The sequence below is a fragment of the Cannabis sativa genome, chromosome 5 (genome assembly GCF_029168945.1).
Source record: "Cannabis sativa cultivar Pink pepper isolate KNU-18-1 chromosome 5, ASM2916894v1, whole genome shotgun sequence".
NCBI classification, from domain to species: domain Eukaryota; kingdom Viridiplantae; phylum Streptophyta; class Magnoliopsida; order Rosales; family Cannabaceae; genus Cannabis; species Cannabis sativa.
Window position 1 is genome coordinate 74544810 of NC_083605.1, and position 15282 is coordinate 74560091.

Here is a 15282-nt window from a genome sequence, read left to right on the forward strand (position 1 = left end):
ACAGCCCTAATTTTTAGTCACAAGTTTTGTTGTAATTAAAAATAAAAAATTTTATAGTATTAGTTGCATATGTATGTTATAATTATTTAAGATATCTAATAAAATTTTAAAAAATTCAAACATGTTAAAAATAATATTCAAATAGTATGTTGTACATGAAAAAAAAAAGTTAGTACGCACGATTATTTTTTCTTATACGCGTGATACTGGTAAGTAACTGTTTAGACTTAATTTTTAGCGCAATAAATTATTTAATTTTTTTAAAAAAATATAAATAATCTTAAATAACTATAACATACATAATTATATAAAAAAATAATAAATAATTTTTTTTAAATGTTAAAATAGATAAAGGATCTACACCCTCATAAATTTCATATATATATTAAATGTTAAAATAGATAAAGGATCTACACCCTCATAAATTTCATGAATTTCATATATATATTAAATAATCAATCACAAAGAATTTTGAAGCCTTATTATTTTTATTTTGAAATTCGATTGTTAAATTTATTCCTTAAAAATAAAGGAAAAAAAGAAAACCTTGTAGTACTTCTTTTTATTTTATTTTATTTTATTTCATGTGTGTAGCTTTCACTTTAAGTTGATGAGTCCTTACTTGGACATCATATATATAAATCCTTAAACTGTCCAAAAATCTAAGCTTGATTTCTCATCATCAATATTGGTGGGGGAGGGGAACCCAAATATATATTATATATATTAATTAAAATGGCAATAATGCAAGCTTTATTATTAATTAGCTAATTATATTTTATTTGCTAATCATACAAACCTCAAACCTCAAATCAACTTATATAATATTTCTACTTGTACATATAATATATGAGGATTGTTATTGGGTACCAGTAGTATTTAGTATTTTTTATAGGTAGTATCCCATAATTAATTAGCAATATTTTTTAAAAATTATTTTTTTAAGTTATATGAGACCCAATATTTAATTACATCAATAACATTTAATACTAAGGAACGTGTTAGACACTAATAATATATTTTAGCAATTCACGTAATAGTTAATATAAAATGTAGAAGATGAAGGAGAACTTTGGGATTGCTTTTTGTTGAATATTAAAGAGTCTCATGTTATAGGACTTTATTTTTATTCTCTTAAAACTTGACACGTAAACACATTGTTAGTTTTTGTTAAATTATATATGTGAAGCACTGAATTAGTACTCGATTATTATCTTTTAAGAAGAGCTAGGTCTCTCTCAAGCTAATTAGTGGTTTTGGGTGAGAAAAATCATTATTAGATTTTTTTATGTAAAAGTTTTTATTTTTTTTTTTATATATATATATTTAGTGGTGAAAAATCAAAAATATAGTATTTAAAAAATAAAAATTGAGTTTTTTTAATAAAATATTAAATGTAGTATTTTTTTAAAAAAAATAGATTAGGCGTGAGTTCTTGCTGTCCTACCCTTGAACCGGCTTGAGAAGAGCCCACGGGTAGGGTACGAGCTGTTTTTGGCCATTGAATGAACGACACATGTTGTTGTTTATTTGAATAATTAATTTCTTTGTGTTTTATGTTGTCTTCACCGAGCATCTCTAACAGTAGTATTTTTAAGATGTCAAAAACTTCTACATCATTGTTTGTTGCAATGTCATATACAAAGTTGCAACTAAATTGAGATGCTCCAGATTGAAACATGTTCTTCCTGAGTTAGTGGCACAAAATCAAGGGGGCTTTGTATAGTGAAGATTCATAGCACACAATATTATGATTTGTCAAGATCTAATCAAGAATTATGGGAGAAGAAATACAAAGCCTAGTTGTGTGATCAAGTTGGATCTACGAAAGGCATATGATACCATTGAGTGGGATTTCTTGGAAGAGATGTTGAGGGCTTTTAAGTTTCCTAATAAGTTCATAACTCTCATTATGAACTGTGTTAGGACTCCAAAATTTTCTCTAATGTTCAATGGAACAATACATGAATTTTTTTAATCTAAAAGAGGATTAAGGCAGGGGGATTCACTTTCCCCTTTGCTATTTGTGTTGGGAATGGAGTATCTCTCAAGGATTATGACTAAGATTGGCCAGAAGCAGGAATTCAAGTTCCATGAAAGATGTGGAAGTCTACAACTCAACCATTTGAACTTTGCAGATGATGTTCTCCTCTTTTGTCATGGCGACTTTAAGAGTGTGTACTTCATGATGCAAGGCTTAAAATTATTCTCTCTCACATTGGGACTTCAACCGAACCCATCAAAGTCAGTGTTCTATTGTAGTGGTATGCAAGAAGCTGAAATTCAGAGGATAATCAATGCAACTGGATTTGGTAGGCAAGTTCTTCCTTTCAAGTACTTGGGAATTCCTATATGTGCTAAAAAGATTTCAGGGAAAGAATGTAGTCTACTTGCAGAAAAGATGGCAGCTAGAATTAAAACTTGGAGTACTAGAAACATCTCATTTGCAGGAAGAGTTGTACTCATCAACTCGGTCTTACTCTCCATACATACCTATTGGAATCAAATCATGAAACTTCCAAGGGAAGTAATTACTGAACTTGAAGCAATATGCCGAGCCTTTCTTTGGAAGGGTCAAAGTATGATGCAAGGTGCAGGACTTGTGGCATGGGAGAAGGTTTGTTCTCCAAAGAAGGAAGGGGGTGTAGGCTTCAGAAAAATACCAGAATGGAATCAAGCTGCTTTATACAAGTACGTGTGGGCATTTAACAAATAAAGAAGATAACTTGTGGGTTCGATGGATACATAGTGTATATATTAAACAAGGAGATTGGTGGGAATATAAGTTCCCACAAAATGGCAGCTGGTATTGGAAGCAGGTGGTGAATGCAAAAGACAAAATCAAGAGCATGATGGATATTCAACGGTTTGTTGGAACCCGATATTCCATTGCTGAGGGATATAAGATGCTCTGTCCAGTTCAGCCGAAGATCACCTGGGATAGAAAGGTTTGGGGAAGGCTAGATGTTATTGCTATATTTTCTAGTTAGCAATGCACAATCGGTTGAGAACAAAAGCAAGATTGAAAGCTCATAACATAGTGCAGGAAGATACTTGTGTCTTGTGCAACCAACACCAAGAAAACATTGAGCATTTATTCTTCACTTGTTCGGTTTCAGCTCACTGCTTGCTAGAAGTAAAACAATGGTTGCAATGGGGCTCGCAATGCAACTCAATGCAGCAGCTGGTGAGAGGGATAAGAAGAGCAAAGCTGTCAAGTTTAAGGAAGAAGGTATTTTCGGCTGTCATTGCTTCTTTGATTTATAATCTTTGGAAAGCAAGGAATGAACACATATGGGACATGAAGATAGTACGCACAAATCAGATTATTCAGCACACAAAAGAGGTTGTAAGGACCCATGTAAGGATATTCTGGACGAAGGAAGTCAAGAAGAAGGATCAAGATTAGTTTTTCAATTTTTAAGATAGAGTAACTAGCATTGATGTAAATAATGATAGATCATATATGATTCATACAGGTCCTTATTTCAATGAGGATGCTATTTGTTTGTACAAATGAGATTTATGAGCAATACAACACTTGATTCATCAAAAAAAATAATAAAAAAAAAACTTCTACATCATTTAAAAATATAATATTTTATTTTATTTCTTTTTTATATTATTTTTTATTGTTTTTGTTCTAAAATATTACAATAGTAAGCTATTATTATTTAATATAGGGGAATCACTTTGTTTATGCTTTTTTCTAATTTATTTTCTATTTTTATGACTTTTTTTTTAGATTTTTCTATATTGTATTTTTTTAACATTTATTTTTTTAAAAAATACTTTTCTATTTCAATTTTACGGTCTCTTGTTTCCATTTTCTGTTAAAAATTTATTAGGATCACAATTGTATATATAAAATGTGTGTTGGGTTATCAAATAAATAAGTTAAATTTATGTGGTCTATTTTAGAATAAAGTTTATAATTTAAGGGCATAATTGTCATGATTTTAATATTGTTGATACTATAAAGACAATTTCTAATTTGATGAGGGGCCAAATAAAAATAGTCAATAAATATTATTAACTATTTTGTGAGTTAGTAATATAAACGGTATTAATAGTTCCCAATTTGCAATTTCCTATCTTTTTATTCTCTTGAAACCCCATCATCAAGAGATAAAGGTTACAAAGAAAGATTTGACTACAAAATTAGAAGATCATACCATTACAAAATCAATTATATGGACACGGTAAGCTTCCTCTCCTCTCTAATTTATTGTTTGATTCTCATAAGACTAAATTTTGATTTACAGTGTTGTTAACATTTCCCCCAATTCTTCTGTCACTCACTCTTTTCTTATTTTTATACTTTGTCTTCTTCTACCCTCTAGTTTCGCTAAAGACCACCAGAGACCATTGGAAGCCAACACCATTACAGACCTTCAGCATCTCTTCCTTCTGCTTTTTTTTATTTTATTATTATGCTTGTTCTCTTATTTGATACCCATTTTAGCAAAAACAAAACACAAAACATTTAAGCCCAATTCGCAACCCTAAATCCCTATTTCAACCCATACCACAAGATTCCTAAAATTGAATTCAATTCACATATTGCAACGCATATTGAAATTGTAGAACAAGAACAGCAAAGGCTTAATCAGGGGTATATATTCTTTCGTCTATTTATATATATAATCAATGTTATTTGAAATCTAATACATCTATCATTTCTTCTTTTTGTGTTTCCTCATCGAAACCAGGCCGATTTTCTTCTATCATTCTCATTCTTTCTTAGCCAAAATCAGATTTGTCTCATCTGCAACCACCTACAATTGCCTAACTTTGAAAAGCCCTCTTATATTATTATCTTTGCAACCTTAAATCGCAACATGAATCTCAGCTCAAATCGTAACCCTAATCGCAACTCAAGATGCAACTCACCAACTCACAAGACATATATATGTTTGCAACAAATTGCAACCCCAATCGCAACACAAGTAGAAATCTATTTTGGTAAATAAAATAAAGATTAATTAAGATTTTTAATTTTTTAAAAAATTATGATTTAGTATATGTGAAAGTTCGGAAAAAAAAAATCTTAATTAGCTTAAAATAAAATAAGAGATATAAAAATTATTCTACCCTTATGAAGATAAAAGTGTAATAAAAGTTAAATTTTGTATTTTTTATATAAAAATTCTTAATTATTTATTATCAACAATTATGACATTTGTTTATTAATTTTTATTTTTTAATTTATTATTATCACTATACTCAAATAATTTATATATATATATATTACTTAGAATAGAAATTTTCTTATTTTTTTAATCATATTTTAAAATAGAAAGTTTTTTAGATCTTCATTCTAGTAGAGTAGCACTCTTCTCTCTTAAGTTATTTGATCGAATTAAATATTATCATGTATCATGTATGTGCTCCATTTTTGCCATAAATAAATATATACATTTGTCACATGGACAGTGAATTTTATGTATATATAATTTCTTTTATTATTATTATTATTATTATCTGTAATCTCTTAAAAAAAAGAAATTTTTACACCAAAAATCTGTTTTGCACATTTTATTACTGTTTTACTCCTACACGCCTACATCAACATTTTTACTTACCATCTTTATTTTATTACAATAATACCACTTACACACCATTCTCATGCACAGACACATGTGTCATCCCCATCACACATCAATCAACTTCCACTCTCTTCTTTCTCTTTTTTTCTTTTCTATCACACATCAATCAACTTCCACTCTCTTCTTTCTCTTTTTTCCTTTTCTTTTCATTTGATTTTGGATTTTCTTTCAGTTTTTTTTTTTGTTTGGAAGATCAATAACCTCCATTGTTGAAGCATAACTACTCATTATTCATCACGATTTTTTCTCTCTCATTTTTGTTCTTCCAAAAAATTTCAACTCTCACTCAACCCACGATTTCTCAAGTTTTTTTCCCTCTCAGTTTATTCTTGTTTCAAATTTCTTTATAAAATGGTCATCACTCGTTCATCCTCATCTCTTTCCCCGATTCGAAAAAAAATCGAAAATGGGCTTGAAATCTTTGGCTAACAAAGCAAAGGGTAAACGTCCGATTGTTGAAGAGAAGAAATCGAAGCTCAATGTGGAGGAGCAAATGGTTGAAGAAATTTCTAGTGAAAAAGCTAGTGCCTCTGCCGAAGTTTGAACAGAGGTTGGTTTTCAGTTTCATTTTCGTTTCCCCCCATTTTAAACATTTTCTTGTATTTCCATTTCATCGTTTTGGTTTTTTCTGGTTTGTGATATTTTAGGTTTTTCATTTTAAAATTTCGTTTGGTTTTCTTTGGATTTTTAGGACTTTATTTTTGTTTAATCAATTTTATTTTGTTCTTGGGTTTGGCATTTTAGTTTGTTTCTTATTATTTTCGTTCCATTTTTGTTGTGTTTTATGTTCTGTTTGTGTTTCTAGTTTTTTTTAGATATTTTGAAACATTTGTTTTTGTTTTAGTGTCTCTAATCAGTGGGTTTTAGTTTTTTTTTTCTAGTTTTTTAATAGTTTAATATGTTTATGTATGATGTGTTTTGGGAATATTATTAGGTATAGTTGTTTGCTGTTCTTTTTTAGGTAACAATTCGATTTAGATGTTTGTAGTTTATATTCGTAGAGTTGTTTCGCTTGTCGGTTGTTTTTAGTTTTTTTATAGTTTTATTATAGTTTGTATACTTGTTTATTTACAATTTATATTTATTGCTGTTAATAAACTATAATAAAACTAAAATGAAACTATTAAGAAACGTTTAAATTTATTTCAGAAACTAACTATTTCTCAAAGTGTTTTCTCCTTTTCTTATTTCCAAAATAAATTCTTGCAAACAATTGAATTAAACTAATATAAAATAATGATGCAACTGTAAATCAACTTGAAAAACCACAACACTTAATTCAATTTAATATAGTTGTGGTCATTGTGCTTTTTCATCAGTTTTATTTGAATCAGATCAATTGAATTAATAGTTGTATTTTTCTCGCTTTGGTTTCATTTTGGTTGTTTTGCAGTTTTGAAACGAGCGCGTATTTTCATCTTCATGGTTCGCTCTGTACAGCTGAAGGCTTAGTGCATGTGGTATTTTTGTAAATATTTGTATGTGGACTGTATAAATGTTTAATGGGCCGGCCCAAAGTATTTTTGTAATTTTTTTTTCCTTTTTTGTATTTTTTTGTTTTTTTCCCTAAAAAAAATCAGTAAAATTAATCATCAAATCTGTAATTTAATAATAATCTTCATGTATTTATATATGTGGTATAGTTTTTTTCTAAATAAAAAAGTCTTCCAAAATTATTATCATTCCTGAAAATTGTTGACTTGCGGATGCAGGTCCTGGAAGGTTTTCTTGTCCTTCCAAGAAGGATCTTCAGGAAAGCTAGCCTTCCTCCAGAAAGAAGTTCCGGCTGGTTAGTTGTTCCTCCTAGAAGGTAGTCTCGGATAGTCGACTTAAGTTAGTTCTTTCCTATCCCAGAAGGTCCTTCAACGAGTGCCTTGAACTGTGTTTTCGGAAACCCTTATACGCTCCCGGAGGCACTCTTACTTAGGCTGAGATTGAGAGATAGAGAGAGATATACAACAATCATATTGAGATTGAGAAATAGAGAGAGAAAAGATTAAGAAGTAGAGAGAGAGAGAGAGAGAGATACAGAAAAACGAGAGAGAATGGGATTGAGTTTTGTAAGAAGAATCTTCTGTAGATGAAAATGATTCTTGAGTAAGAGTATGAGAATTGAAACACTTTGAAAGAACTCATCAGAAAATCGATCTCGACTGTTTTGTACTTGTTCTTGCTCAATCAATAAAGAGAATTTGGTGTTCAAGAATTGGAGTTAGATAACATCTATCTATCGAACTTGAACCAATGTATATCTTGGTGTTGATTTCTTTATTTTACTGCTTTAATAATTTTTTGGTTCTTACTTACTCTGTTCATCCTTGTTTTTTCTCCGATTATTATTTTTGATTTAGTTATTTTATCATTACTAATTGTTAAATTGTTCAAAATTTAGTTAGTGTGATTAGCGTTTTAATTCGTACAATATATATAAAAAAAACCACAAAATATCTAATAAGAAAAGAAATGTGAAAAACAAAATATAAAACTTGAAATCATCATGAGACCATGCCATTATTGAAATTTGTAAACATACATTGTTGTTGTTTTTAAAGGACAACTACTCAGAAACAACCTCAACCTTATGATCATTAGTGGGATTAGAGGTTGTTGGGGTTGAAAACATTTGATGATTTTGATGTTGTTGAACAATCAAAACTGATGCTGTAGTTGAGAATTCAGATGAAACCAACAAATTCCCTAAAGCCCCAAGTTCAGGGCATTCACTCTTCACACTCACATTACTATTACTCAAACACTCACCAATCACACCTTGAGCTGTTCTTCCAACCAAAAACAAGTTGCAACGGTTAAAATCTCTAACACCCTCTACAACATCCCTAAAACTATCCACAAATCTCTCTACATATTCGATCGAATCGTCTTTACTACTCTTCTCCTTCACCTCGAAAATCGCCTTGTTGTTTTCATTTTCACTACTAACAACATCTACTCTCACATTATCTTTACCATCATCATTCAAAAGTTTTGAACTTGGTAAGAAATGAACAACCTTTAAGGAGTTTCCGGGGTGTTCGGCCATTCTTAACCCGAAAGCAAGAGCTTCACAATCATCACTCCCACCGAAAAACACAACGGTTAATTCAGAACAAACATTGCTAGCTGCAATGTGTGTTGTCCCACCAAGTCCTCTGTCTACAAAGATACCAACTGAGCAAGGAGCTTGTTCAAGAACTCTCTTGTTAACAACACGAAATTCGGCCCGAGTTGTCTCAAATGTTCCATCCCATTTTTGGTGTTTGTGAAATGGTAAAATTATCATTGCAGTGTTTTTTCTATCAGCACTTTTGATTATGTCTTCATGCATTGTTGTGAAAGTTGAGATTGCTGTCATTGGACGAATTGAAACTTGGCTCAATTGTTGAAATGCCTCAAAAGCAACAATGATTTTGTCACAATCATTGTTTTTGTTGTTGTTGTTGTTCCAAAATGGCAAGCCATTTTTTCTTGCCCTGTGAACCATTAGAATTGCTGATGTTCTTTCTGAAAGTTCCATTAAATGCAATGCATAAACACAGAGCTTTTCTTTCTTTTCTGTTCCTCTTGAAGCTTCAATGAGATTAATCATTGAAGGTACATTTCTTATGTTGTGAAAACATGCCATAATTCTTAGTTCTGTTTTTGTGTCTTTCTTCTTCTCAATTGATCTGTCCTTTGAAATTGATTTACTTGTCTTTCTAATTGGCTTGTACACTGCTATCACTATTGGAGTTGTGATGAAAGTTGTGAATATGGCCATTAAAACCATGATTGCAAAGGTTTGGTCATTAAGTACCTGCAACACATCAATTAATGATTTGTAATATTAGTAATCAAACTATACTAATTATAAATAGAAAAATGGTAACCTTATAAGAGGTGACATATTGTTATTTGTACAATTTAATGTCATATCTCACATATTTTGATTTAATAAATAATATAGAAAATCACTAATGACTCACAATGTATCATATCAATGCCAAATAACAATACTTTAATAGTATTTGGTAAAAAAGTATTTCTACTTGACTTGATGAGTAGAATTTAGTATTGAATCCTACATATTTTAATTTAAAATATACTATGAGCGACTTATTGCTCGATCGTGTGCCTAAATCATTATTTTCAAATAATTATTACAAAAATAACTGATAGAAGTGGAGAATATTTAGAATTCAATTATAAGCTTTCAAATTAGAATTTAAGTTAGAATTCAATCAAATAAAAAACCAAAATTATAAGCTTTAATACATGAGCATCATAGTACACTATAGGAATAATTTATGTGGTTATAGGAAGATTAGTACTACTACATCTCAATAAAGAATATGTTCCAAGTACGAATTGAAAAAAAAAAAAAAAGCATAAGCTTCATACCTTTCTATCTTTGCCAATGTTGAGAACAATGATCTCCACTAAACCTTTAGTATTCATTATAATCCCCAAAGCCAAAGAATCTTGAAATGGGATTTTGCATAGGAGAGAAACACCTAAGGTACCAAGAATTTTTCCACTACAAGCAGTCAAAATCACCAAGACAAGGAGGCCCCAAGATTGAGCCCCACTTATTGTAGCAACATTGGTCTTCAACCCACTTGATACAAAGTACAAAGGAAGTAAGAGACTAGACACAAGATCCTCAACCTTTTCCACCATATCCACAGCAAATGGCCCTTCTTTCGGGACAAGAATACCAACCACGAAAGCACCGAAAAGAGCATGAATTCCAACAGCATCGGTCGCTAAACCGGCCACCAAAACTAAAGCAAACGTGACACAAACATACAATTCTTTAATTGGCTCTCCCTCGGGGCATCTCTTCGCCATCCACCTAAAGATTGGAGGAATAACAAAATAACAGAAAACTACGAAACCCGTGCCACACAAGAGAACCCACAAAGAAACCATTGGAGAACTCGAATCCCCTGAAAGAAAATATAGAAAATAGTAGAAATGTGAAAACAAGCTCAATAAAATATAGAGGCTGGTTGATTGGACTTTTAAAAGTTACTTTAGAGCTATTATTAGTTTTAAAAAACTATTATTATACTAAGGTACTTGAGAGAATCACTTAGCTCAAGTGATCATAGGAGAGTATGTGTTGGAGGTCAAGGGTTCGAGTCCCAAATTATGCATTGTAATAAATAAACGCTTGAATAAAAAAAAATGTACCTGAGAGTGCAATGGCAAGAGCGAGAAGAATCCAAGCGGCGACATCATTAACAGCTGCAGCCGACATAGCCATTCGGCCAACATCAGTGGTTAAGAGCTTGAGCTCGGCTAAAATCCGAGCCAAAACAGGGAAAGCTGTAATTGAAAGAGCAACTCCCATAAACACAATGAAAGGAAGCTTTTCAACTCCTTTGGAAATTGTTGCCCTAAGAGCAAAAGATGTCCCAATTCCAAGTACAAAAGGGAGACTAATGCCAGCTGCAGCTATACAAAGAGCTTTCTTTCCAGTCTTTTTTATGGCTTTAAGGTCTAATTCAAGCCCAACAAGGAATAGAAAGAAGAGAAGACCAAGATTGGCTAAGGTATCTAACACTGTTAGACTTTTTGCTGGGAAAATTGTGTTCAAAAATTTTGTATTTCTTCCAATTAATGAAGGCCCAAGTATTATTCCACCCTACAATACAAAATCAAATGATGCATATTCAAAAAACCATAAAAACCTAAATATTTTGGTGTTAAATTACACAAACATATCAAATAATCTGGCTCATAAACAACATAGTCATTTCAATATAATAAAAATTAAATATTTTTTTGTACATATAAAAAATTTGATATATATTGATAAAATTTCTTACCCTATTTAAGTATTTAACAAATTATATTATAGGTCTATCAACATTAATATATTTGTCACACTTGAAAAATTAATAATATAATAATTAATTCATGAAAAAATCAACAAAAATCAAACTCTTCAAACATAAATTTATACATATATAATTTATAGAGATACATAGAAATAGTTTTTGAATATTTATAAAATAATTATGTATAACACTTGGAAAAATTAGTATCTTTTCAAATGTCTTAATCATATACACATATGGAAAAACTACATATAATAACAAATTCATGAAAATTTATGAAATCAAACTCTTCAAACATAAATATGCAGTAATTAAGCTAAAGATAATTAGGATTATGTGATTTAATAATTAATATTTACTTACAACAATTTCAGCAATGACACGAGGTTGTCTCAATGGCTTAAAAAGGAAAGCTAGAAATCGAGTGAGTATAAGAACAAGAACTATTTGAACAATGGCTAATGGAAGTGCATATTCAAGAGGATTATCACCCTGAAAAACCCCATTTGAGGTTGCTTTCATTGCATGTACTGAAGAAGAATTAGAAGAAGAAGAAGAAGAAGAAGAAATAGTACTATTATTATTAATTATTATTCCACTCATTTTTTTTTATTTTAATTAATCCCAAACCAAGAGAGAAAAATTATTCTCCAACTTCAATAGGGCCCTTTTCCTGCATATATATAAATATTATTAATTAATTAATGTTTGTAACAAACAAAAAACAGAAAGCAAAACAAACAAAAAAAAAAATAATATATGTGTGTATGTAAATGTATCGAGGAAATTAAGGTTGTAATAAAGTACAGGACATTTATGATGATGAGAGAGAAATCACTAGCTGGTCCCATATGCAATGCATGCATAGTTAATTGCTAATTTTGCTTAATTAATTAATATATTTTTAATTTGCAGTAATTAATAGCAAATTAGACAACGAAATTGGGATGACAAATCCTCTAATAATTAATAAATAAAAAAAATGAATAAACTTTATTCATCAATTACAACTGTCTTGGCAAAATTAAGGGAATGTTAAAATGGAAATAACAGCAAACTTAATCTAATAATTTTATTTTATTAATATCAATCTCTAGCTATTTTTGTTGGAATGACAATTTTATTCTTCATCAATTTTTTTCCTTATATAATAACAATTTTTTTATATAAGTTTTTCTCAGTCTCGATGAAGATTAATATTATCCAAAAAAAAATCATATAAGGAATAATATATAGCAATTATTTAATTAATAACCAATTATTCTAAAATTCCAAATTACCATATATACAAATTTACACCAAGTGGAAATTTATTTGACATCTTATCTTATCTTATAGTCATGACATATTATATTTGTAAAGGTGTTGAATAGTCACAAAAATTATAATTTGTTGTGACTAAATGTATTTTTAGTTACTAAAATTAAATTAGTAATAATTTATATCTAAATTGTCTATTTTAGTCACAAATAATTTTTTATTGCGACTAAAAATTACATTTAGTCACTAAAGTTAGCAATTTGTTGTACTGGGAAAAATAAAACAATAAATACATATAATTAATAATATATAGTTTCATATATATATATATAATAAAGGGAAAGGAATAATAATTATTTGTAAAAAAAAAAAAAGAAAGCAAAAAGAGTGGAAAGTGAAGCTAAATATAATTATATATATATATATAAAAATATATTCATTTAAAAAAATTAAAATAAAATAAAAAAATCCACTCTCCATGTGGAAATGTATATTTATTCTAAAGTGGGGTACATACATGCATTAACTTAAATAAGAAGTACGTATACTAGATCTACCTTAATTTCTATTCTAATTAAATAATATATATTAATAATTATTAGAGTATATATTGAGTAAAGTTAATAAGTTAATAAGTTAATAATAATTATAATAAACAAATTGTTTCATGCAAATGGGTCTACGTTACATAAAAGTTATTAATAAAATATTTAAAGTCAATATATATAATAATAACAATAATTGTGTTCAAGGTGGAAATGCTCTATATATTCCACATCATCATCCCTATAAAAATTTTAACTTCTAATTTTATTCTCATATTGCTGAAAAGTTAGTATTTAATAAGAAAATATTTTTTATAAAATATTATTAATGAAGTATAGAACGTTAAACATAAAAAATATTGGATATCACTAATGTCCAATAACAATACTCGTTTACTAAAACCAGAAAAAAGAAGAACAAACAAGAAGAAAAAATGTATTTATTATTTTTATTCATTGAAACTAATAAAATGACAATTTCAAAGTAACAACATTAATTAATAAAAAAATTTTGTATAAAGCATACCATGCATGAATCAACAAGTGGGAAAAGAGAGAAATTTCACCTGTAAAAATATGTATAATAAATATTCCTGCTTTGATAAAATTGTTAAGCTCTGCATATAATGAATATATATAAGTTTGTATATTATTCACAATTGAGTGAAAAAAATGATATATTTATAATTTTCTCGGGAAAGTGAAGGAAAAAAGTTAGGAGAGTGAAAGTAGAGAATGTTATGGAGGCGATTTAAAGAGAGTAATGAGGCTAAGGAATAGAAAGACTCAAGAGAAGTGAGACACTTATAAATTGATTCGAAATTAGAGGAGTTATATATATATATAGAGAGAGTGATATGAATATGGGAAATTTTATTTACACCCCAAAAATTTCTAAGTACACCTCATTTTAATAATTTTTATTTTATATAAAATTTATATCTTTAATTTTACTAAGTATTTTTAACTTTTTTCTTTCAATTTATATTCTTAAAAAATATACTTATCAAACAAAATTAAATTATATTTTAAAAATTATGACAAAAAAATTAAAAATAAAAAATTATATGATTAGAAAAAAATAAAAAAATATATACATGAGTTTAAAAAAATTATAAAAATAAAATCAAAATAAGTATTGAAATTAACATAAAATAATGTGAGAAAAAATTTTAAAAAAATATTAAGAGTAATTTTTAAAAATTATTTAAGTTTATTTTTTTTTAATAATGGGGTGTATTTATAATTTTATGGGGTGCAAATATAATTCCCCTATGAATATATATTATATAATACCGATTATGCCCTTCGATTATTAATTACAATTATATTCAGATTATATATATAATGAGATTATCCACTAACTATATATAGTAATGTCAACTTTAATTTCCTTAATTTTATGATTCAAAAATAGATAAGAATGTTTTTCTTTACAAGATAAAAATGTATCTAGCTATATAATAATATGTAGGTACATACAAAGTAATATTATTATTATTATTCATTAATCAAATTTAATGATTGTAATAATTATATGAGAAATGCAATATTAATTAGTTCGATCCTTACATTTTAACCAAATACTTTATTTGATTTATACACCTGATTTTGCTCAAGTTTTTAATTTCTTACAATTATTATAGTTTATTTGTTAATTTTTCAAACTTAAAGTAATTAATAATAAAATTAAAGAAATTTAATTAAGAAGTGCAATATGAAATTTTAAAAAATAATATTAATTGTTGTGAAATTTATATAATATGCTTACAAGTGTACAAATCGATAAGTAATCAAAATTAATTAAAATAATTAAATACATGAATATTAAAACTTAATTTTATCTAAACAATTGATTTCAAATGTATTCAGGAATTTAAAATAAATTAACAAAGATGAAAAATAACAAAATTAAGTTGAGAATAATCAGATAAAAACTATTATCAAGATTTCGATTTCACTCTAATCACTACTAGAAAAATAATGAAATTAAGTTGAGTCCTTGATTGAATCTTAAAACATGAACATGCTCAAATTAATGATGTT

General features: G+C 28.3%; 2 protein-coding genes and 1 long non-coding RNA gene across 3 annotated transcripts; 2 read left to right on the forward strand and 1 right to left on the reverse strand.

The window, feature by feature from the left end:
• The first annotated feature begins 2035 nt into the window (after positions 1-2035).
• Positions 2036-3520, forward strand: LOC133038516 (uncharacterized). Its single transcript, XM_061116685.1, has 4 exons — positions 2036-2691; positions 2804-2959; positions 3120-3232; positions 3480-3520. Exons 1-4 carry the CDS (start codon positions 2036-2038, stop codon positions 3518-3520), a joined length of 966 nt encoding a protein of 321 aa, XP_060972668.1.
• Positions 3521-6006: 2486 nt separating this feature from the next.
• On the forward strand, positions 6007-7815 carry LOC133038066 (uncharacterized). The gene is made up of 2 exons (XR_009688022.1): positions 6007-6159; positions 7003-7815. It is a non-coding gene; the product is annotated as an uncharacterized LOC133038066 (long non-coding RNA).
• Positions 7816-8089: 274 nt separating this feature from the next.
• On the reverse strand, positions 8090-12508 carry LOC115718121 (cation/H(+) antiporter 18). The gene is made up of 4 exons (XM_030647081.2): positions 11795-12508; positions 10782-11235; positions 9987-10534; positions 8090-9402 (listed from the first exon to the last, which is right to left on the reverse strand). The coding sequence occupies exons 1-4, from the start codon at positions 12032-12034 to the stop codon at positions 8167-8169; spliced, it is 2478 nt and encodes an 825-aa protein (XP_030502941.2). The 5' UTR covers positions 12035-12508; the 3' UTR covers positions 8090-8166.
• Between the last annotated feature and the right edge of the window lie 2774 nt (positions 12509-15282).

Bases quoted from the DNA above. Each gene is read 5' to 3' on its own strand.
- LOC133038516 (XM_061116685.1), top strand. From the start codon at position 2,036: ATGGAGTATCTCTCAAGGATTATGACTAAGATTGGCCAGAAGCAGGAA. The intron at 2,692-2,803 runs GTACGTGTGGGC...ACAAAATGGCAG, and splicing joins AATCAAGCTGCTTTATACAA to CTGGTATTGGAAGCAGGTGG. The intron at 2,960-3,119 runs GCTAGATGTTAT...GTTCGGTTTCAG, and splicing joins GATAGAAAGGTTTGGGGAAG to CTCACTGCTTGCTAGAAGTA.
- LOC115718121 (XM_030647081.2), bottom strand. From the start codon at position 12,034: ATGAGTGGAATAATAATTAATAATAATAGTACTATTTCTTCTTCTTCT. The intron at 10,535-10,781 runs GTACATTTTTTT...ATTTTCTTTCAG, and splicing joins TCTTGCCATTGCACTCTCAG to GGGATTCGAGTTCTCCAATG. The intron at 9,403-9,986 runs GTATGAAGCTTA...GATGTGTTGCAG, and splicing joins ACATTGGCAAAGATAGAAAG to GTACTTAATGACCAAACCTT.